Source organism: Centroberyx gerrardi, chromosome 2 (assembly GCF_048128805.1).
Source record: "Centroberyx gerrardi isolate f3 chromosome 2, fCenGer3.hap1.cur.20231027, whole genome shotgun sequence".
Lineage (NCBI taxonomy): Eukaryota > Metazoa > Chordata > Actinopteri > Beryciformes > Berycidae > Centroberyx > Centroberyx gerrardi.
Window position 1 is genome coordinate 23,394,191 of NC_135998.1, and position 22,037 is coordinate 23,416,227.

General features: G+C 43.1%; 1 protein-coding gene across 1 annotated transcript in view; it reads right to left on the reverse strand.

Annotated features, from left to right (window-relative positions):
- Window positions 1-22,037, reverse strand: part of lamc3 (laminin, gamma 3) — a 93,298-nt gene that overhangs the window by 33,454 nt on the left and 37,807 nt on the right. Inside the window, exons 5-10 of the mRNA XM_078286729.1 lie at window positions 20,862-21,050; window positions 19,473-19,590; window positions 17,457-17,555; window positions 16,272-16,408; window positions 15,880-15,999; window positions 7,842-8,040 (exon numbers count right to left, since the gene is read on the reverse strand). Of these exons, the coding sequence (XP_078142855.1) occupies window positions 7,842-8,040; window positions 15,880-15,999; window positions 16,272-16,408; window positions 17,457-17,555; window positions 19,473-19,590; window positions 20,862-21,050 (862 nt within the window). The remainder of the gene's footprint in view (window positions 1-7,841; window positions 8,041-15,879; window positions 16,000-16,271; window positions 16,409-17,456; window positions 17,556-19,472; window positions 19,591-20,861; window positions 21,051-22,037) is intronic.

Below are 22,037 nucleotides of genomic sequence, written 5' to 3' on the forward strand. Positions count from 1 at the left end.
CAATTTAAATCAGGCCCTACATGTACAACCTGATCTGAATGCTAAGAACAAATGTTTGATGGCCACTATTTTAATGAGTTTTTTTTTTACCAAGACTGTAACTGTAGCTTTAAAAATGCTTTAGTGGCCTCTGTGTCAGTGTTCATGTGAGAGAGAGAGAGAGAGTGTGTGTGTGTGTGTGTGTGTGTGTGTGTGCATTCCTAGTCCTGGCGGGCTCGGCGGACTCTCCTCTGATGTGCGGAGGGTCCTTGTTCCCTGGCCTGACATGTAGGCACAATAATAAAGGGAGGCAATTACAAACTGGGCCTCAAAGCCATGGTAATGGAGCTGGTCGGACAGCGATAAGCAGAGTGTGCATGAAAGTGAACAAACTCCCAGTCATGCCTTCCCTATGGAGTGTCAGTGTCCCTTTTAATCAGCACCAAGCAGAGCAAGGAGAGGCACAGTGTAATTAAGCCTGCTCCGCTGAGGATGAGAGGAGATCATCAGGGGAGAAAAGCCCAGCAGAGCACTGGACACACACACACACACACACACACCTACACACACACACATACCCATAGTGAGAGAACAGAGATAGAGATACAAAGCAAGACAGAAAGAGAGAGACAGCAGGAGGGAGAGAGAGAGAGAGAGAGACAGAGAGAAAGAGAGAGAGAGAGAAAGAAAGAGAGAGAGAGAGCAATGAAAAGCCATGAGAAGCATGTATATGGTTTTTCATTAAAAAGATGTAAAACATAAATAAGTTTCATTAAATAAAATATCTACAGGGATGCACCTATTTGCCACTGGTAGCGCATGAAAAGTTTTTCATTGTGGCAGCATAGGCTCTAATATATGATCATAGGCTGTGAAATTCAAAACACAACATCAAAATTGGACTGTCAATGCCAGATGGATGACATGCCTACGCTACTAATGTGCTAACTGCAGACTTTGTACACCATATGTTCGACTGCTTTCCTGATTCAGTAATTGAAACTTTTTTTTTTTTTTGATCGGGCAGTTGAAATGTTGATCAGCCGATCACCAATGACCTATTTAGAATATTTTTGGTCGATTATAATTGGTGGCAGATTGATCGGTGCACCCCTATAGCATATATACTATTCCTACATACCGCAGACATACAACTACAAACACAGCAATAAAACCTTCCCACCTACTGTAGGAACCAATAAAAATTTGGAAAAATCCACAGAATATGCATAGAAAGGTAATCAAAGGAAATCCCAAAAAATAGTATAAGGCACTCTATCTCTTTCCAAAAGTTAATAAGGCTTTATTGGTTACATGGCTAGGAATATTAAAAACGGCCAAAACCACAGGTGAATTTTGAAGCCAATAAGTAGTGGCGGGCAGCATTCGTGAACCCAATATTTTGGCTTCAAAGCGGCCCTTCAGAAACCTATGGGTGACGTCACGCTCGCTACGGCCATCTGTTTCTACAGTCTATGGGTGGAACCCAAACAACTAACAGGCCATGTGGCCCATGGTATCGATACCAAACATGTATAATATGAGAGTCACCACCAGGTGGTACCACAACATGTACAGGTGACCCACTGCACTTCAAACACTCAAGCATAAACATAACTGTGAACACCAAAATTATTAAAGAAATAAAGCTAACATACAGAAACAAAATCGCCAACAACACTGGACATGCAATTGTATAATAATAAAGTATAAGCAATCACAATAACATGATTTCACAAAATCAAAAAAGCAACCAAGCACCACACTGAGGACCCATTGCAGCGCTCCTCACCTTCTGTATTTGCCCTTCCCACCTGCTGGTTTGAAGGGAACAGAGAGAGAACAGAGGGAACATCAGAGAGAGGAGAAAATGCCGTCCAATATAAACCATTCACCTTCTCCTCTCACACACCGTCAATCCCCTCTGCCCAGATCCCTGTACTCCCATATTTTACTCCTTCATCTGAGATTGAAATGATCTTTGCACCAGGTGGGAACACACAGCCACTTAACTGGTTTAACATATTCACCAGCTACGATAGCAGATGCTGTCAGTCAAGAGACACAACAAGGGGATGTGCAGTATGTGTGTTTCTGCTCATGTTTATTTATGCTTCTCACATGCGCTTGACAAGCACTTGGAAACACGACCATTTTGACTATTTCCTATTGGATCTCATTGTCACAAATCATATTATGAATGGCAGATGGTCACATAAACGATGGTTAGGGTTCTCTCTGAAGTGCTTGAGTCTCAATTGGAACCTGACCCAATTCTAATCATATTGGGAGTGTCTGAAATATCAGGGACACTGCGGATAAGCCCAACAAAGCTTTCTGTCATATGGTCTTATCACGGCAAAAGAAATAATTCTAATGTTTTGGAAGAAGAAAGAGGCCACAACAACCTTTGGCTTAGCGAACTAACAGAACACCTTGCACTTACAAAAGATAAGGTTTTTATTGAAAGACAAACTAACGGAATTCGATAAGATTTGGAACCCTTTTACTTGCTTTCTTGGTAAGATAGATGAGTGACAGTTCATGCATTTAGTTGGATACTACCCTGAGCAGCTGTGGGGTGGGGTGGGGTGGGAATTCTATACGTTTTGTCCTGTTTTGAATGTATGCCTATTCCTTTAATTTATCTTGATCATATCTTTTTTCTGTCCAATGTGATTAATGTTAATATTTGTAAAAACTGAGCTTTCCTATAACACACGTACATTTTCTGTATGTGAATGCTCTTGAATAAAAACACTTTTGACACATAAACAATGGCATGCTTTATGTAATTCTCACTTCAGCGAGTTCAAATTTGCACAGATGAATCATAAATAAAGATATATCACACATGCACCTACAACAACCACGCTCGCATCTCGCATCTCGCATGTCACAACACACACAGACGCACACACATGCACAGGCACATGCACACATGCTCACACACATCAAGCATATCAACATGTGATTCATTTGGTACCGTTCTCCATCAAACAAGGAGAGATGGTGATTTGGATGCAATGAAAAATTATTCATACTGTTTTTTTTAGCACAGGATCGTAACAGCCTGGCAAACTTGCTTGACACATTTGCGCGTGTGTGTGTGTGTAAGTAAGAGAGAGAGAGTGTGTTGAGGTGTATGTGTGTATGTGTCTGAGAAGTGGGATGATCTGTGGCTTCCTAATGACATCTGTAGAGTTCCTCTCCAGAGAGGACCTCTTAATGACAGCCCTTGTCCCCAAGCCCCAGTGCACTTAGGAGGGGGAACCAAGGGCCCTTTCACCCAGGGTCCCTGGTGCTGCGGGGAACTCATTATTGGTGCGCAGTCACCAGAGAGGACAGGAGGACAGGGTGCCACTAGGCAGTTTCCAAATAACTACATTTGCACATGGGTCATCACCATTACCGATAGCCTGACAACGTTGTATCCTACTGTACATGTGAAATATATATCATTTTGAGACAGGATCGAAGGCTTTGTAGTTTTGATGCATCATTCATGTCATACAGGATAATGTTCCGACCACGTTTGCTGTGTGTGGCATTGCATTACTAGCAGTCGTATTATATTACCGCCAGTGATATACTAGTAAAAAATGAGTTAGAGAGACTATAAACAATAAATTATAGGGTATAAACATGAAAGCATGTAACTTACATCGGTCCTATACTGTTTATTATATACGTTTATATCAGATATAGGCATTTATATCAGATTAAAAGGCTGGCGAAACAGTTTCATGAATATGGAATATAGTAGCTTGAGGTACAAAACCAGAGAGCCATGTATTTTATATTGATACAGAGAGAAAGGTGGGGACATAGAATGAGAAGAGGGCTATTACTAGCATAGTACTATTGCCTTGCCAAAAACACTCAACTCTACCTCCATCCTCTGATGCTCAGGTTGAAGTGTGCATCTTGATTGCCTCCCTGACATGTCCGGTTGGATGTCTAACTACCACACTAAAACCAATTTCAACAAGACCGAGCTGCTCTTTGTCAATTTTTGCCCTCGAAAAGATCTCTCCATCACTTTTGACAACACTATAGTGACTCCTGCCCAAACTGCCAAAAATATTGCTGTGATTCTAGACAACCAGCTGCCATGTGAGGCCCACATTGCAGCCACGACCTCATCCTGCATGTTTACACTCTACAACATCCATCAAATAAGACCCTGTAACTGGGGACTCTGGCCAGCTATTTCGTCAAGCTTTAAGCATCTCCCATCTGAACTACTGCAGCTCCCTCCTAGCCTGCAAGTACTCTGTTCAGCCCCTACAACTCATCCAGAATGCTGCAACCCGCCTGGTCTTCACCTTCCCCCAAATTTAGCATATTACCTCCCTCTTGCACTCCCACCAGCAGGACTGTTTTGAGCTAACGGACTGGAACCTGCTCTGTGGGGCACAGTGAGGACAATAAAGGGCTCTTCCACTGCATAACATGTCCATTCCAACGTGCACACTTTGATTCTAGTGAACAGTTTGCTGTTTCCATCACAACAAACCACGGATAACAAACAAAATTAAATCCCTCCTCAGTAGGAAGGAGAGGGCTTTCAGGGCTGGAGACAGGGAGGAATTTAAATCTGTCTGAGGGAGCTGAGGAGGAGAATTAATGGCGGAAAGAACACCTACTGAGACAAGATTGAAGACAAACTGTAGCAAAACATTGTGACGGAGGTGTGGAGCGTGATGAAAAGGATCACTGGCTGCAGGCAGAGTGACACAGAGACAAAGTGAACGAGTTAAACCTGTTTTTCAACCGGTTTGACTTGGTGACCCCAGGCCAGCTGTCCCCATTCCCCAGCTCGACAGGCCTAATGAGACCACACCACCCATCCCACCCACACCGCTCACCTCTCCACCTCCCTTACTGCCTAGTGAACCACGTTGGCATCTGCAGCCCCACGCTTTCATGGCTTAAGTCCTACTTATCTGATAGAACTCATAGTGTTTCACAACAATATTATCTCCAAATGCTCTAGAGATAACTTCGGTGTACCACAAGTTTCAGTGCTAGGCCCTTTGCTTTTCTGAGGGAGAGGGAGAGAGAGAGACAGAGAGACAGAGAGAGAGAGAGAGAGAGAGAGAGAGAGAGAGAGAGAGAGAGAGAGCCTAATCACAAGTCAAAATTAATCCAAAACAAATCCATGTGACTGCTTTGATGCGCAAGAGAGTCTGTGTAGAGAGTGAAGATTCACAGAAATGGAAAATACAGGGAGCTACAGTATATGGCCGTCAGCATTGTTTCTATAAAGACAGCATTAAAATAGGCTTGGGATGATGCTGTAAGTACAGCGAGTACAGGACATTTCTCCTCTGTGTTGTGTGTACTCATGTAGGACCGTGTAGAAATACACTTCTGGTCTGAAGATATTTTCTACAATATTGCTGTCACTGCAACTTGCAGACGAACTTCAGAGCGAATCATATGAAGACTAGAGATGGTAAATTATGGCCATAGGCCAAAGTCCATTAAATTACAGGAACTGGATTCAACTGATGCTACAGCAACCAAATTTCACATACATATGTATTTGGGATGGGCCCAGAAGTGTGTCATACCCCATTTACACCACTTCATGTGTCTTGAGCTGTCAGATAGCTATCCCATCACAAAAAAGCCAAGTGTAAATGCAACCAAGACGAATTGGAGAAGTATTTCTATCCGATTGCTCAAACCACCTTCGGAGGTGGTCTGACATGCATTGTATCCTCAAGTTAGCCAAATGTTAATCTCACGTAGCCACACCTCTGTCTCAGACTAACGGAGGTCTGGAGAACTTTTTGTCAGAAAAAGATAACGAGACCTTGTAGAGCCAGAGGCAGCCATTCGGTTGGCTCTGAATTTGAAAACACACAGCCTGGAAATGTTGTTATTCTCTCCGGGTCCTTTTTTAGTTTAGTTATGCTAACAATAAATATGGATGAAAACTTCGCCTTAAGACTTTAAGACTTAAGGCTTCTGTTTTGCAGTATGCTCTCTACATCAAATTAAGTCAATGGATTTCTTAGCTTAAAGATTCTGCTCCAAAACAGGGATGTAAAGGCGTTTTTATCAGCAGGCTACCTTAAAAGTATGACAACACACAGGTGAGCACCAGTGCTATGCTCCGCCCTATTTTATTGGTTTGAAGCATGACAACAGCCACAGCGTCTCCACCCATTTCTAACAAACGGTTCTGCTTGAATTTCTCCAGACCCTCATTAGTTTGAGATGGAGGTGTGGCTACATGAGATTAACCAAGTGTAAATGCATCGGTCTTGTCAAGCCGCATACGTCAACCCTTAATTCCTCCCAAATGGAAAAACTTCTCTCAACGTGCAGCATAACTCCTCCTCAGGGGGCTAAAACTGTGCGTAGATTCCACACTAAAAGGTTACGTCAACTACGACGCAGTCCCTGATTGGCCCGGTTACATTGTAATTTCAGGAAATCGATGTGGGCGGCTAGAAGTCCAGACTGATCCGTGGAGTGAAACAGAATGTGAGGTCACGTGATCAGGATGGTCTTACCAGGCTAGGCCTAGACATGAACTGAATGTAAAGTCTATTTTTGCTTTATTTCACTACTTTGCCAATCAAAGTCGCCAATCAATATGCAGAAATGCATACAAACAGACGCTCTAACAGGAAGGGCATATTTCCTAAATGCTTGATGCTAGACCATCAAAACTTCACATACCTGTTTACGAGGGGCTCCACAGTGTGTCAGACCATATTTGGTCATGCTGATTAGCACCACTATAGGACAAATTGGCAAATTTTCAAATGGCAATATGTCAGGCACCATTTCACCTGCAGTTGCAATGTTCTATCTTTGAGATGTAGCTTCCAAAATTATGAATAAAGTCTATATTCTCACCGTCAAATTATTTGCCCCATGGGCTTGAATGCCACTAATGGCCACTTGCGGCTATATTTCATATTCTATTTTTCTTTGCTGTATCCTATTACTATTAGCTGCTGTAACAGCACCAATTTCCCCATGGGGATCATTAATGTTAATCTTATCTTATCCACTGGCTGTCTGTGGCTGCTCACTTCGAATTCAAAACCCTGGCATTGGCATATAGGCCTGCTAAGGGGGCCGTGCCCCCATAACTCCAGGCCATGGTCCCTTACACTGCATCCAGTGCTCTGTGTGCTGTCACTATCAGCCACTTAGCTCTCCATTCCCTGCTGCGACTTGGTCATCACTCCACCTGGACTCACCTCTTCTCCCTCCTGGAGCCTAATGGTGGAGTGACCATCCCACTCCAGTGAGAACAGCAGAGTCACGCCCCATCTTTTGTAGCTGGAAAACTCATCTCTTCAAGTACCTCATGTCTTACTTGCTCTAATGTGCTCTTTCTTACAATAAATGATCATTCTAGCATCATAGGAATCCCGTCATTGGAGTATAACTTTGACCTTCCTCTCGTTAGTATCAGTTGCTTGCAATATTGGTGACCTAGGAATGTATTCATATTCTACTGTTGCACTCATTATAAGTCACTCTGGATAAGAGCATCAACTAAAGGCATAAAATGTAAAAATGGAAATGTAATGCTGCTGCTCTGTACCTGTCAGATCTACATGACAGCCAGCACATGGGGGAGCTGGCCCATCACTACATTCATATCCCGGCATTCTGCTGGGACCTTGACAGCACAGTCAAAGTGGATGAGCTGTAATCTGCACACGAGTATGGTACAGACTCTGGAGGTGATGCAGGCATGTACGACATTGTAACATGGAACAAGTCAGGGAACAGGGAGATACATAGATGCACAGATACACAAATGCTCTGACACACATTCATGCACAGATGCAGGCAAGCGCACACACACACACACACACACACACCTGACAGAGAAGGTGTGCAGGGGTGTGAGTCCAGGCTCATGGTGAAACAACGGTTGGGGTGAGAGGTCAGCAGACAGGGCGATTCCAGCACCTTCAAGGAGCAGGGTGACGTGGTTGGGGAGCAGCTCTGGGGTCTCAGAGGTGAAGGTGATAGAGAGGAGTTGTCCGTAGCTGTAGACCTGGAGCCCCAGGAACTTCTCTAGAGGGAGACAGAGGATAGATGTTAGCCAGGTGAGTGGAGCTGGCTCTCCTGTAAAGCGCTCAGCTGTTCTCTGCCATCAATATAGTGTACACTGTGATGGATTTGTGTGTGAATTAGCAAATACACTGCAAAAAAAAAAGAAGTCCATCTTAACAAGTCATTTAGTCTCATATTTAGCCTTCAGATCTTATTTTTCTTAAACCAAGAGAAATACAGTGTGTTCATTTAAGAAAATGCTGGAGTGAAAAGGAAGGTCTTTAGTTTGGTTTTGAAAGAACACAGTGTTGGAGCAAGTCTAAGATCAGTAGGCAAACTGTTCCATTCTTTAGGTGCATAAATACTGAATGCCATCTCACCAGACTTTGAAAGTGCTCTAGGCACATGGAGGAGATTTCCACCTTGTGACCGGAGAGATCTGCTGGGGTTATAAACTGACAGCATGTCTGAGATATACTGTGGAGCCAGACCAGCAAGTGCTTTGTAAACCAACAGAAGGATTTTGAATTGTATTCTGAAAACAACAGGTAGCCAGTGAAGGTTCCGGAGGACTGGAGTTATACGGTCTGGTCTTTTTGTCCTGGTAAAAACTCGTGCGGCTGAGTTCTGGATAAATTGTAATCTATGGATTGCTTTGTTTGAAAGACCGATAAACAGAGGATTGCAATAATCCAGCCTGCTCATGACAAATGCATGCATGAGTTTCTCTGAGTCAGATTGGGAAAGAAAGCCTCTGCTTCTGGAAATGAAACAAGCCAGAATAAGGCAGATTACTGTACTACTATCAAGAAAGTGACACTTGATTCTACAAAATTCTTGAAACAAGTTGATTTGCATTGGAAACAAGTAAAATTATCTAACCCCACTGGCAGATTTTTTAAGTTATTTTAAGAAAAGTACGATTTTAGGACTCAATAATAGATTAAATGACTTGTTGAGATTAATATTTTTTACAGTGTATTTGTGTGTGTTTTTTTCTATAAAATTGTGTACATTCGGAAGCATTTGAGACTGTCTGTTCATTTCTCTCTTTCTCTCAGTGTGTGTGTGTATGTGCATGTGCACACACGTTGGTGTGTGTGTATAGGGCAGACGGGTCCAGGCTTTTTGAGCCCACAGAGAGCACCGTGGGAGTCTATGTGTAATTACCCACCCTCTCATCTCTGGCTCATTACAGCACATTAACAGGACTTCAAAGAGCCTAGCCACCCCCCCAGCCCCCAACCCCCAAATACAACCCCACACCACCACCACCCCCCCACACACACACACCCCTGAACCCAACAAAGGGAAGAAAACACATACATATATATATATATTGTATATTTTTGTATGTATGTATATTTTTGATATAAAAATATAAGCACAATTTTTGGAGGATTACCATAAAACCATAAACCATAACAAACCTACACCATGCATAAGTTTGACTATAAGACTCCCAAAACACTCCTTCAAACAAATCCAAACAGTTTTTTTTTTTTAATCAAAACAGCTACGCTGCCATTTTCTCCCAGACCGTGAGTGAGCGGGTGGGCAAAACTGACAGGCTGCACGCTTGGTTGCCACCTTGTTTTTGAGCGTAATCGTGTGTGAAGTACATCCTGAGCTCTTCTGGTGGCTGGAGGGCTGCGGACGTGAGGGGGTGATTGCGCTTGTGAGATGCCTCTGGTGTCATTCTGAGCAATTCAACTGTCTGCTCAGCGAACATCCCCTCCACCAGCAGCCCCTTTTTATCATCTCCGCTGCGCCCCTCTGACGTCTACAGCCACACACTCACAGTGGGAAGATTTGACATTTTTACTTGACCTGCAACAGTTTCACAGAGCCCCACTTTTTTGATTCCCTGAATTGATATTTTTGGCTGCTATTAGAAGGTAACACATTACTTAGTAACATGTTATAGTAATGTTATTGCTTTTCTAAGTAACAAGGAGTGTAATGATTTACAGTTTCAATTTGAGCAATAATATAAAAAGTCTAAAAGCTAAAGCTGTTATTGATTACTTTTGTTTTTCCTCCATCGGAAATTGATGATCCAATAAACTCTGCAATTTGCTCAATCACCTGCTTGATTTTGTTATATTCTTTTGACCACAAACTGCAGTGGCACTTACTTTTTGAGTCTGAAGAACCATCACTCTTGTGAGAGTTTGGGTTCAATAGAAATAAACGATTAGACATCTCAATGCAACTTTGGGATGAATAGATATAGACAATAAAAAAACAGCTGATTAGGAAAAGGGCAGAAGCATAAATGACATCAACACAAAACTCCTGAGACCAACAAACCGTCATTCATGCTATGCAATTTTGGGATCAACAGATAAGCAATCAAACATCTCAAAACGACATTCATATCATTGATTTTGGGATCAATAGATACAGACAATGAAAAGCAGCATACATTGTTTTTCAAATTTCTGGAACAGACTGATGAATGATCAAAAAACAGCGAATTGGGAAAGAGGAAGGCGCTTAAACAACATCACTAATCAATGGAAAAGTGCTCTGAGTCCAATGAGATATCGCTCATGTCAATGGAACTTCGGGATCAATAGATATAGTTGATCAAAAATCAGCCAATCTGGAAGGGGCATAAATGACATCACAAATCGATAGGACACTTTCTCCAGTCCGACGAGCCATAACAAATCTCAATGCAGCTTCAGGATTGCTCTCCTGAGGTCGACGAGATGTCACTCATGTAAAAGAGACAGATATAGACAATCACATATCAGAATGCGAGTTTGGGATCAATACAACCAATCAGGAAAAGGGCAGAGGCTTACAGTAAATGACATCACTAATTGCTAGAAAAGTACTCTGAGTCTAATGAAGTACCACTCATGTCAGTACGAGTTCGGGATCAATAGATATAGCCTAGATGATGAAAACTAGCACAAATTCGTTTTTTTAATTTTTGGGACAGAAAGACAGACCAATCTATACTAGCTGCTGGTCACAGCTAAAAATCTATCAAAAAACAATGAGCATACCAACAAATAGATTATTTCATTAGTACTATTCAGCAATGGGGTCTTGGTGTTGAAAAGAGGGATAAAGTTTTTCTGTCTATGCCTATATTTCTTAATTGAACAGTTTGACTTGAAAAAAGGATTATGTATCCATAGTTTTTCAAAGGCTAACATCATTTGTGGTATTTTAGCCCAGTAGATCTCAAACCTAGGCTTAGGCTTGTTACATAGTAAACACAAGGAAGCGATGAGATGATGAGAGAAATGAGTAGCACTTCTTATATTTATTACAAACAGTAAACTCCTTAATTGTGCAAAATATGTGTGGACAAAATGTAAAACAGGAAATTCAGAAATCTTTGCCCCCTTTTAACTGTGCTGCTGTATGCCAGCCATGATGCATCATTTGGTCTCTCCGATCAGTCGCTCAGACACACACGGCTCAACCTGCGCTCAACTGATCAGCATCCACCAGCAGATGATCAGCCTTGCAGAAAGTTTATAAATGAGAATATTCTCAATGGGGAAAAACAAGCAAACTTCTTCTGTGTCTTTGTTCATTCTTAAGTGAGGACAGAGGTACCAAGCCATAATTACTCACAACCCTAATAGAGCAATAGAACAATGGAAAGATTATTCATGTGTAAGTGTGATCTGCTGTCCATTCATTACCATGGATTTCTATTCATTGTTTTATCTTGGATGACAAAAAGGAGAGAATGAAAAAGTTTAGCCGTCTTTAAATACCACACTGCACATCAGGGTGCTTGTAGGTGTGAATCAGTCACTTTTCACAATACTGAGAGAGAGAGTCACCCTTTCTATGCAGCCTTTGTTGCGTAAGTTTGCGTGTGTGTGTGTGTGTGTGTGTGTGTGTGTGTGTGTGTGCATATGACTGTATGTGTATGTGAGAGCATTCCACTCCAAATAAACATGTATTTTGAGCAACAACAAAAAAAAAAAAGAGAAGGAAAAGAGAGAAAAACTTTGTTCCTATGAGTCTGTCAGAGTGATCTGATGTGCACTGGCTGTGCCACCGCTGACCCCCTGCCAGGGACACATAAAGTCACTGTCACAACAACTGATAGATGCCCCGATGACTTTTGGTGAACGGTGGAGGAGCCGACGATCAATCAGGGGTTTAGACTTGCTCCAACCCAATTAAATCAACTCCATTTCAATTAAATCACTGCCGCCTCACACAAACACAACTCCCACTGAGGCTCTAACTGACATCGACCGCCGCGCAGACAGTCTGAGAGGAAAGGCTGGACGGACAAACTTTAACTTTTAAAATCAGAGTCCAGCGCTGTACTACACTACACCACACGGTCTGCGGGTCCGATGGGTTACCAAAGACGTGATTACACAGACGCAAGACAGAAATACCACCTGTTTCACATTCAAACGCTATATTAAACTACTACACATGTGCATACGGGGACTGAGGCATAAGCAGAGCAAGAGTGAAGCGGTGCGGGCTGTGAGCAGAGATCAGCTCAGACGACTGGTCAGAGTCCTGAAGGTTTGTGTCCAGCCCACAGACAGGCTGTCTAGGAGGTTTGACACAAATGTCAGTGCAGAGGGCATGAGCTGAGAGAAAAGGCACTACTGAGCCCATCTCTCATCCTCCCTTCCTTATCCCTTACCTTTTTTGCCCATTCCATTTTTCCCACTCATCAGTATCCCCCCCCCCCCCCCCCCCCCCCCCCTGTCCATCACTCTTCCTATCTCCCTCCGTTCAATTTTCTCTTTTGCTACATCTCCTTTCTATTTGCTCCTTTCTGCATTGTCCACCCTGGTTAGACGTGAAGGCTGCCAGGCTGGATTGCTCGCAGACCTGGTTGCAGGTAGCGCTCATGTTGAGTGAGGCTCTTAACTGCCACTGCAGCTTGAATCAGAGTGACAGGTGGCCTGGAGCTGCTCTCCTGGATCTCTGCTCTCCTCTCTCTCTCCTCCAACCCTCCACTGAATACAGGACCAGCCACACGCTCGCTCCATTGCCTTGTGCTAAGGAGATATTGTATTGAATTGAATTGAATTGAATTGAATTGAATTGAATTTTCTTTCTTTCTTTCTTCCTTATGTTCCTATTTCTCATTCTTCCTGTTTCTCAGTCCCCCTGCTGCTTCAGGCTCAGCAGATTGGACTCTGCTCCAGATATGGAAAGGATCAGTGTCAAGGGCTTCTGGACAGGTGGCTGAGATGAAGGATGTTAGACGATGTCCCCCTTTAGCATGAGGTCCCGCTCCGCCGGGAAGACCCTCGGTTAACGTCCAGTGGATTGAAGTGGGGGCCGTGCTTGTTGGAGGCGGGTCAAAGCAACTGTTTAGAGAGGTGCTTCATGTTCATCCATGATAGACTCTGGCAGCTGCGCTCAAGTGTTCAGTCTGCTGTTTACCCCTGTGCCACCACGGGGACTTGAACCTTCCTTGTGTCAACTGTCAAACAGATGTCCAAGACCAGGAGGAGGATAAGTGGGGGAGCACACGATTCAGAGAGAGGAGCGTGTGTCCCCGAGTACACACACACACACACGACACACACACCATACAAATGCCTACATGCATACATCGATGCATTGGACAACGGCACGCTAAGATGGCTTGTACACATCGAGAAATAAGGACACAGTCACAAACACATTTGCTTGCACAGGCATGCACAGACAAATATTTACATCTACATTTTAGGCATTTAGTCATCCAGTGCAACCGTAGAATAAACTTACATTTCTAGATCACCAATATTGCAAGCTTCCAATCCAGCCCAATAGTAAACAGTGCAAGGTTCAAAGCCGCAGCGCCTAGATAATACACTGAACAAATATCCCTGTGATACTGTGTGATGGAGAGGTGTTAGGTAAAGAAATACAATCCAGGGGGAAAGCTACAAAAACATTTTTAAACAAGACAGGAGCACGTAGAGAGGGAAGATATGGCAGATGAGGATATTATTTAGTGGAGAGAGCAAGGCAGATGAGAGGGAGACATGAGGTGTTTGTTGAATAGAAGCATTTTCAGTTCAGGTTACGACAAAAGAGAAGGAGTGACTCTGATGTCCTGACTGTGTTGGCAAGGTCATTTAACAATCGGGGTGAAGAGTCGAAGAGGAAGAAAGAGTTAAGGCCGGCTGGCTAGATTGGGAAGGGAGAAACTGACAGGTGCATTTCTTTCTTGACTTCACTTGACTTGACTTGACTTGACTCTTGACTTCTCTCTCATGCTATTTTGATCTCTCCCTGCCTACAGCACTTTCATTTGCCCTGGTCCAAAAACTCCTTCTCAGAAACCACTGAGGCTTTTAAGAATACATCCTGGACTTCTGCTTAATGTTATGAGAGCTGATTTGAGTTTCTTCAAATATGTGCTAAGGATTGTGCATGGGCTCAATCTGCAGCATCGCCTGATATTTCTGGAGCTGGGTGGAGCACACAGATCCTGAGCACTCCTCTCTCTCCACCAATTCAATAAAAAAAAAGCAGCTGATTTGATTCTGTCCCCTACATGACAGATGAAACCCAAGACAAACTGTTGTGACAAATACATTCATGGGAATCATATAAATTGCATTCTGTGTGATGTTCAATGTGGCGTTGTCACTCAGAATTATTGTCTGCTTTGGTGAGGAACACAGTGGGGGGATTACAGCGCAAAAATACAAATTAAAAGTAAAAAGAAAAGAGACAGTGGCAGAGACAGAATTCCAGGGCTGAGTCTGCTTCCAAAGCTGCTGCCGCTCCAGTCTAATCTTTAAAGTAACTGTACACACATGCAACGCTAAGAAAAAAAGGCAAGAGAAAATGAGATCATTAATAGGGATGGCAAGGCAATAGATTTCTGCATTTTATTATGTGGAGAAACAACACAAACAAGCACTGCGCGAAGGAGATAAGCGGGCTGCCACAAAGCAGCTCTTGGCCAGTTGGGCCACTAATCTCTGTGGTGTGGCCTGCAGAGACGCTAGACTTGTGGACCATGTGAAAAACAGTGACAAAAAAAAACACCAACTTAACACCAACTATTATGTATATTAATACATAAACATCCATATGCAGGCAAGGCATAAATGCACTCATGAGCACGTGTACAAACAGACACGCACGCAAACACACTCCAACTTGCACATCCACGACTTAACAATGCAAGAAATTCTAAAAATTACGCCTGACCACCAGGCTTTATCACATCCTCTTTCAGCTGTGAGCTTTTCATCCTTCTAAAAAAAGATGCCTCCAAATGGAGTCGTTTTCTGTGATCACGCATTTTGGGCATTAAACCTCCAGGACGTGGAGTTAATGGGATTGCTCCTGTTTCGCTGCTGGCTGGGGACTGGTGGCTGGAGGGCTGTGAGCTGATGCCTGGAACCGACTTAGCGGAGACAAGAAGAAACCAAGCCAATTTTCACTTTGTTGCTTCTCCAGCATGGCCAAGACATCCAATTCCATCAGGCCTTTGCTGCTGGGGCGGCTGATAGAGAGGGGGCCTAAGTCCTGTAGCTGGGCCAGCTTATTCCCTTATCTTCTAATGGCCCTGATAAGGGATTGGAGGAAATGGTGTCAGAATAACCGCTGTATGACCCATTGCCAAAGACCCTGATTAATCTCACCGAGGAACAACAGGAACAAGCTACGCGTATTATAGATGGTGTACTTACACTAATATCATTTACATATTTACAAGAATAGCAAGGTTTGGGGGTTTCTCTGAGCTTTATAATCAAATAAAGCAACGCTCAACAACAGCAAAAAAAAAAAAAGAAAAATCTCCCTGGTGATAGAAACCCACCCATTTGACCCAACCTAGACTAATGATCCGTCTCCAGGGATCATCTCAAATCTCTATCCTCCTTTCTGACTCACCAGGGGCTTTGTAGAAGCCGATGTCTTCCTCAGTGAGAGGCAGCAGGTAGACCTCACCTTCCTTCCACAGCAGGGGGTACTCCTGCCCGCCAGAGAATTCTCCTGACCAGCCATCCTGATCTAGAGGGAAGGGGAAATTAATTTAACACACTAGTCATTGCTATTCTGCTCTGTACATAAGTTGAGATAAAGAGATAAAGTGCGAAAGATGAAGATAAGGACATCTGCGGTAAATATTGGGGTCTCAAAGCTTGAATGCTTATTATTCATCTCATTAAATTTAGTTGGGTAATAAATTTGGTTCCAACTTTAGCTGCATGTTGGAGATAAAAAAAAAAAAAAAAGACAGTGATAGGGGAGGGAACATAGGTGAGTCTATTGAGAGACGATACCTTCGAGGAAGTCAGAAGTGATGTTGACAGCAGCATAGTGATGGGACGAGGAGCAGGCCAGGGAGTGGCCAAAGCAGAAACATGACTGGCAGCCTGCTGGGTTTTCTTGTTGTAGGTTGAAGGTGCCTGGCTTGCATCTGTAGGTACGTATGTAGACGCACACACACACATACACACACACACACAAAATCATTAACGTGCAGACACAGCACACACATTCCACCGCTGCCAATTACCACATTTTGTCCTAAGTTGTCCTTGCAGCCGTCTTATTCTGACTAATCTCTTCAAGTTGTTCTCAGAGCAGCAGGACATGCCGGTCACTGCAGACAGTGCTGTCTGCCAGCTGAAGTTGATATGTTATGAGTCTTTGCTGCAGTGTTGAGGAAGGAGAGACCCAATGGAGCTCAGCTGCTTGGACTATGAGCTCTGACCTACAGACACTGGCTGATGCATAGGTGGGACAGGAGCACTGTTAAAAATCAGCCGCTACACTAGTCACATCACACAGGAGAGGGGGCCTGCTCAACGAGCCGTGAAATCAGCAAAAAAAGTCAACAAACAGGGAGTACAGAATTATTCAATAGTTTGGGACCTGGGGCTGTGTGTTTTGCTAATGTCACACTGAGTTTATCTGTTTGATCCTTTTTCCCAGAGGAACAAGATGGAAACAGACATAGGAAAAATAGGGGCTTGGTTATTGACATATTGCAAGAGTCATGTTCACTGTCCTATTAGTCAGACTGACAGATTGCCCCAAAACATGAACCAATCATCATTTTAAAACCTTAACTATAGAAAATGGTCCAAGTGGATGCAAGATCTGTTTCATATTATGCTATTCTTTTAAAGTCTTGTGACTTGTCTGCTGGCTGTAAAATGTGGTTATTGTCTACAAAAAACAAAAAACAACAAAACATAATGTAAGCACATTGCAATGCTGCTTATATTACATTACATTTTCTGGAGTGTTACAACAGATCTAAATGTTGTTTTTTCTAAAGGTAGGATTTAAAATACAGAGACTTGACATTAACCAAATATTATGTTCTGTACATGAACTGATGTCATTGCTAATGGCTTCAATTGTTCTGATCCACAAGACTTCAACGATTGCCCTGGTAACCAGAGGGTTACCAGGGCATTTGTGCGTACAATGAATGTTACGGGAGCAACAAGCCTCACCTGTCGCAGCCCTGGCCCTCCATGTTTGGCTTGCAGTAACAACGTCCATCCTGCGGAGAGCAGTCTCCCACACTCCCCCTGGGGTCACACTCACATGGCCTGCAGACAACAAGTGATGCTGAAGTTAAAGATTTACAGCTACCATGCACAACTAACACTTTTCTGTGGGGGTTCTTAGGGCACCCCGAACCCCTGTTCACATGTGATAAATGTGTTGAGCCTGGTGGCAGAGGGGGGCTATATTAAAGAAGAGGGCACTGAAAGACAGAATAATAATGTGATGTGATACTTTATTGATCCCCACAGCGAAATTCTCTTTTCGTTTGACCCCCTCCAGTTCAGAGCAAAGGGTCAGCTACAGGACAGCGCCCCTGGAAAGCGCCTTTAGTGCCTTGCTCAAGGACACTTCAGCAGGGCGGTTGCTTGCTGACACGGGCATAAACCTGGGTCTCTTTAACCACAAGACCGCCCTGCCTGGGTGTATCTGCCATCACAGTCATTGTCAGCGTCATCACTACACACTTCACTTCAATAATTAAAAAAGTGTGCATGTATAATGAGTACTTTTGTGACAAAATATAAACAAACAAGCTGCTAGATTTAGTACACAAACACACATTACAAGCAAAGGGCTGTCTACATAACCTTGATCACGCAAGTGAGTAGCTGTACGGGTCACATACCTGTTCATCAGTGACTTGGATTATGTCGAAATTTGTTTGATCGCCTTCATTGATTGATTACTTTCCTGTGGTACTGTAACATAGAATCTATTTTTTAATGAGGTGCTATTACAAATAATTCAATTATCCCCAAGGCAAGCAGTCTTTACTTGGTTCTGCTCCACTGGTCTGGGTAATTCACACCTCACCTCCACTCAACAGCCTGCTTGTGCTGCGTGAGTGAGAGGAAGAGGTGTGTGTGTGTGTGGGGTGGGGTGGGGTGGGGGTGTGTTGGGTAATTCACCTTATCTCCATGCAATTTGATAATTTGTAAATTTTTGGCAGTCGAATCCTCACTAAAGTAAAGGCCTTCTCCAATATGAATATACACAGTGCCTTTCCATTGCAGGGCACCAATGACTTCTGATTTAAAAAATTAAATAGTGCCAAAACGTGGGGTGCTCAAAAAGGAGACAGCTAGAAGGGTTGAGTTAAGCGTAAGGAACTGTGTCACTAATGTTTTTCAATGCAGCCTCCTACATCTTGGGCCCTGTCCCACTTTTGAGTCACTGGAAATGTCTCATGAAAAGATATAGCATCACTAAATATCAACTAAATATCCACATTTTTTGTTTGCTGAGGCTAAGATGGAATGACAGCATTGTAGTCTTTTGTGTAATAGCCAAGATGGTAGAAATAATACTAACACCCAAGAGTCATTGATATGCGATTCAACACCATCACAACTTAGCATTCCATCAGCAGGTGGAGTGGGGTCAGGGAGAGCTAGGATAGGCTTCTTATGAATATAAATACTGCAACATGCTTCACACTCAGACACACACGCACACAGACACACACAGCCATATAGACACACACACAGAGACACACACACACACACACACACACACACACACACACATTTACATGCACACATGCATGCAGGCTCACATGTTCGCACAGCCTTAGCAAAAGAGATCTCAGGTCAGAGAAAGTTGGGATGTGCTTTTCATCATCAAAATCTATGCAGCGGGTCAGTGTATCATTAAGCTGCAACTAATTTGCATGCAAACATGCACACATACACTGAGTGTGTGTGAGTGCAATGCCTCATAGGTGAGGCATTTTCATATCTTATCCTGGGATTTAGGAACGAACTCTGCCTTTCTTAAAATCTATTTGCCCCCCTAAGCTCATTGGTTAGACATTTGTTTATTTCTCTTCCCCTTTCTGCAATTTAAATGTGCATTTAGTTCCCCTTCCCTCTTTACTTTTTACATTTTTATGTGTGTGTCTGTCTGTGTGTCTATGTTCGTGCGTCTGTGTTTGTGACTATACAGTATGTGTTGCTCACCTGCAGCCACCAGGGCCAAGCGAGTGAAAGCCAGCCTGACATGTGTCACACTTCTCCCCGGTCACACTGGCTCGACACGCACACCTTCCCTCTACATCACACTGCAGACTGACTGAGCCTGGGAGGGACAGTCGATGGATAGCGCACGGGGGGGGGGAAGAGGAAGAAAAATCAAAGAGAATGCAAAGAGTTGACAGCGAGAAGATTCATATAATAAGAAAGAGGGAAAGAAAACAATGGGCGAAAGTAAAAGAGAAGGGCCTAGAGATGCAAAGAAATAGAAAAAAGGATAATTTTCAAAGAACACGGCAAAAACCCAGTCTGATGCATCTGGGTGGTAAAGTACGTTGAGTAGATCAATATATCATTAATAACCGGTCCTGGCATGGACATCTGAACACCTATTACTGCATTCCTGTTCAAAAACCCCAGAGATGAGCTTGGAAGGGCTGGATAACCTTGGAGGCATACAGTATTGTACTGTAGCTAACTTATTGTAGGTGTAGTTAATGGAGAAAAAAGACCAGCTGGGACATTGTGGACATGAGAGAGAAGGAGGCAGGATGGAATCTGCTATAGCCTTTGATCAGCGTAATGGACTGCAACAGCTCTATGCAATCACCTCTCACTATATAGGAAACACAGTGGAAACACTAGTGATGGTTCATGTGTGTGCATGTCTGTAGATAGATAGATAGATAGATGGACAGTTAGATAGATAGATGATGATGATGATGATGATGATGATGATGAAGATGATGATGATGATGGTGAAGGTGAAGGTGCTGTAAAAAGCAGCACAGATATTCAATGTCCGTCCACCTAAAATTAGTATGTGTTTAATGAGCACTGAGTCTCTTAATGAGTCATAATGAGATCAGTGAACAATAGCAAGGCAGAGTAAAGTCATACATTTCTTTAATGGTCATTTAGGAATCTAAGGCTAGGATGGATCTGATCAGTTGTGTGAGACATGAGATGAATGTGATTGTATAAATTATGAATTCTAAAAAGCTCCAGTTTTTTTCATGTGACAGTTTGGCCTATGAGTAGTCTATGGCCCAGAGGAAATATTAATGCAGCGTTTTTAATAATTTAGAATTTAAAATTTGAAACATGCCACAATTAATCCTATATGAGTCCTTTTCATCTTGCTAAATATTGCTCATGTCTGTGCGGTGCCAGTGCGCCAATGCATGCAGTCCAACTCCACCATGACAATTTAATTCTCTCAAAAAAGGGAAAAGAAAATATCCCTGTTTTGGTGGGGGTAATGATGATGACATGGATGATGGTAATTATAATAATGAAGACAACGATTTTCACTGTGATTTTATGGCCACTTTAGTCGTTATCAAAGCAATTTGGAGTGGTACATCTTTACTTTACCATTACTGTTGCAGTGGCAGGGTAGGCAGGGCTCTTGCGGTGATCTCCTGTAGTGGTTCTCTCTGCAGCGCTCACAGTGGGGCCCATCTGTGTTGTCTCTGCAGCTCACACAGCGCCCCCCACTGCCGGTGCTCCGGTACTGCTCCACATCAAACACACACTCGTCTGATCTTCCGCTGCAGTCACACTCTGAGAGAGAGAGAGAGACATGAAGAGAGACAAAGAGAAAGACATATAGGTCGAGTGAGGAGAGGTGGGAAGAGAGAGGAGCGAGCCGCCACGGGGAAGAAGTAGGGAGAGAGGCCAACAGGTAAAAAAGAGAGAGACATAAATAGACAGAGGGAAGAGAGAGAGAGGGAGGGTGTATGTGTGAGAGATTATGTGTTCTGGGATTGGATCATAATTTAGAGGCTCGTTGCTAATCTCATTTCACACAGGCCTAATGAGGAGCCAATCGGCTGTCAGGGGGCACTTAGATAACAGTAATACATGTTTATACAAGAGCAAATTACTCAGCCGATAACACACAATCACAGCCCTCATACCCCTCACATCAAATCCCTCCTTAGTTTACCAGTTACCCTAAGGGGGGATTTAGGGGAAATTGCCCATTTTATTATGAATCAAGCTCTCTCTTGAGTTGGCAATAACCATACGATTATTCCTCCCTGTTATTAAGGAGTCTCAGCAGGGTTCATCTTATTTCATAGGAAAAGAATAGTTGCTTTTGGATCTAAACAGGCAGAAAGTACAGCCTCTAGATTAGTGGTGCTAAGCATACAATGCTCAAATTAAAGAAGTTTTATAAAGAATGGTATATTTCAGTTTTTTTCTTTTGCCTCTAACCAACTCACATTTAATGACAAAATGTAATGGGAAGCATGTTGGCTGATTTAGACCATGAACAGGTTCAATGTGTATGTGTGATGCATGTCACCCTTTATATATCACTTGCTTGAGCACAACATTCAGTATCAGTACACAAAGTACAAACATTAATCCCTATGCGAGAGGTAAGAACTTCAGAGGTCCATCCCAGAATAGTGAGAGTAGAACTGAGTCAAAAAACTCATTTTTATTGCTTAAAATATTACACTTGGATCAGGTGGTTAAGCCAAATGAAGGGGGCCTGAGAGATACTGTATGTGCTGAGGAAATGTTTAGTGTTCAAAGTAG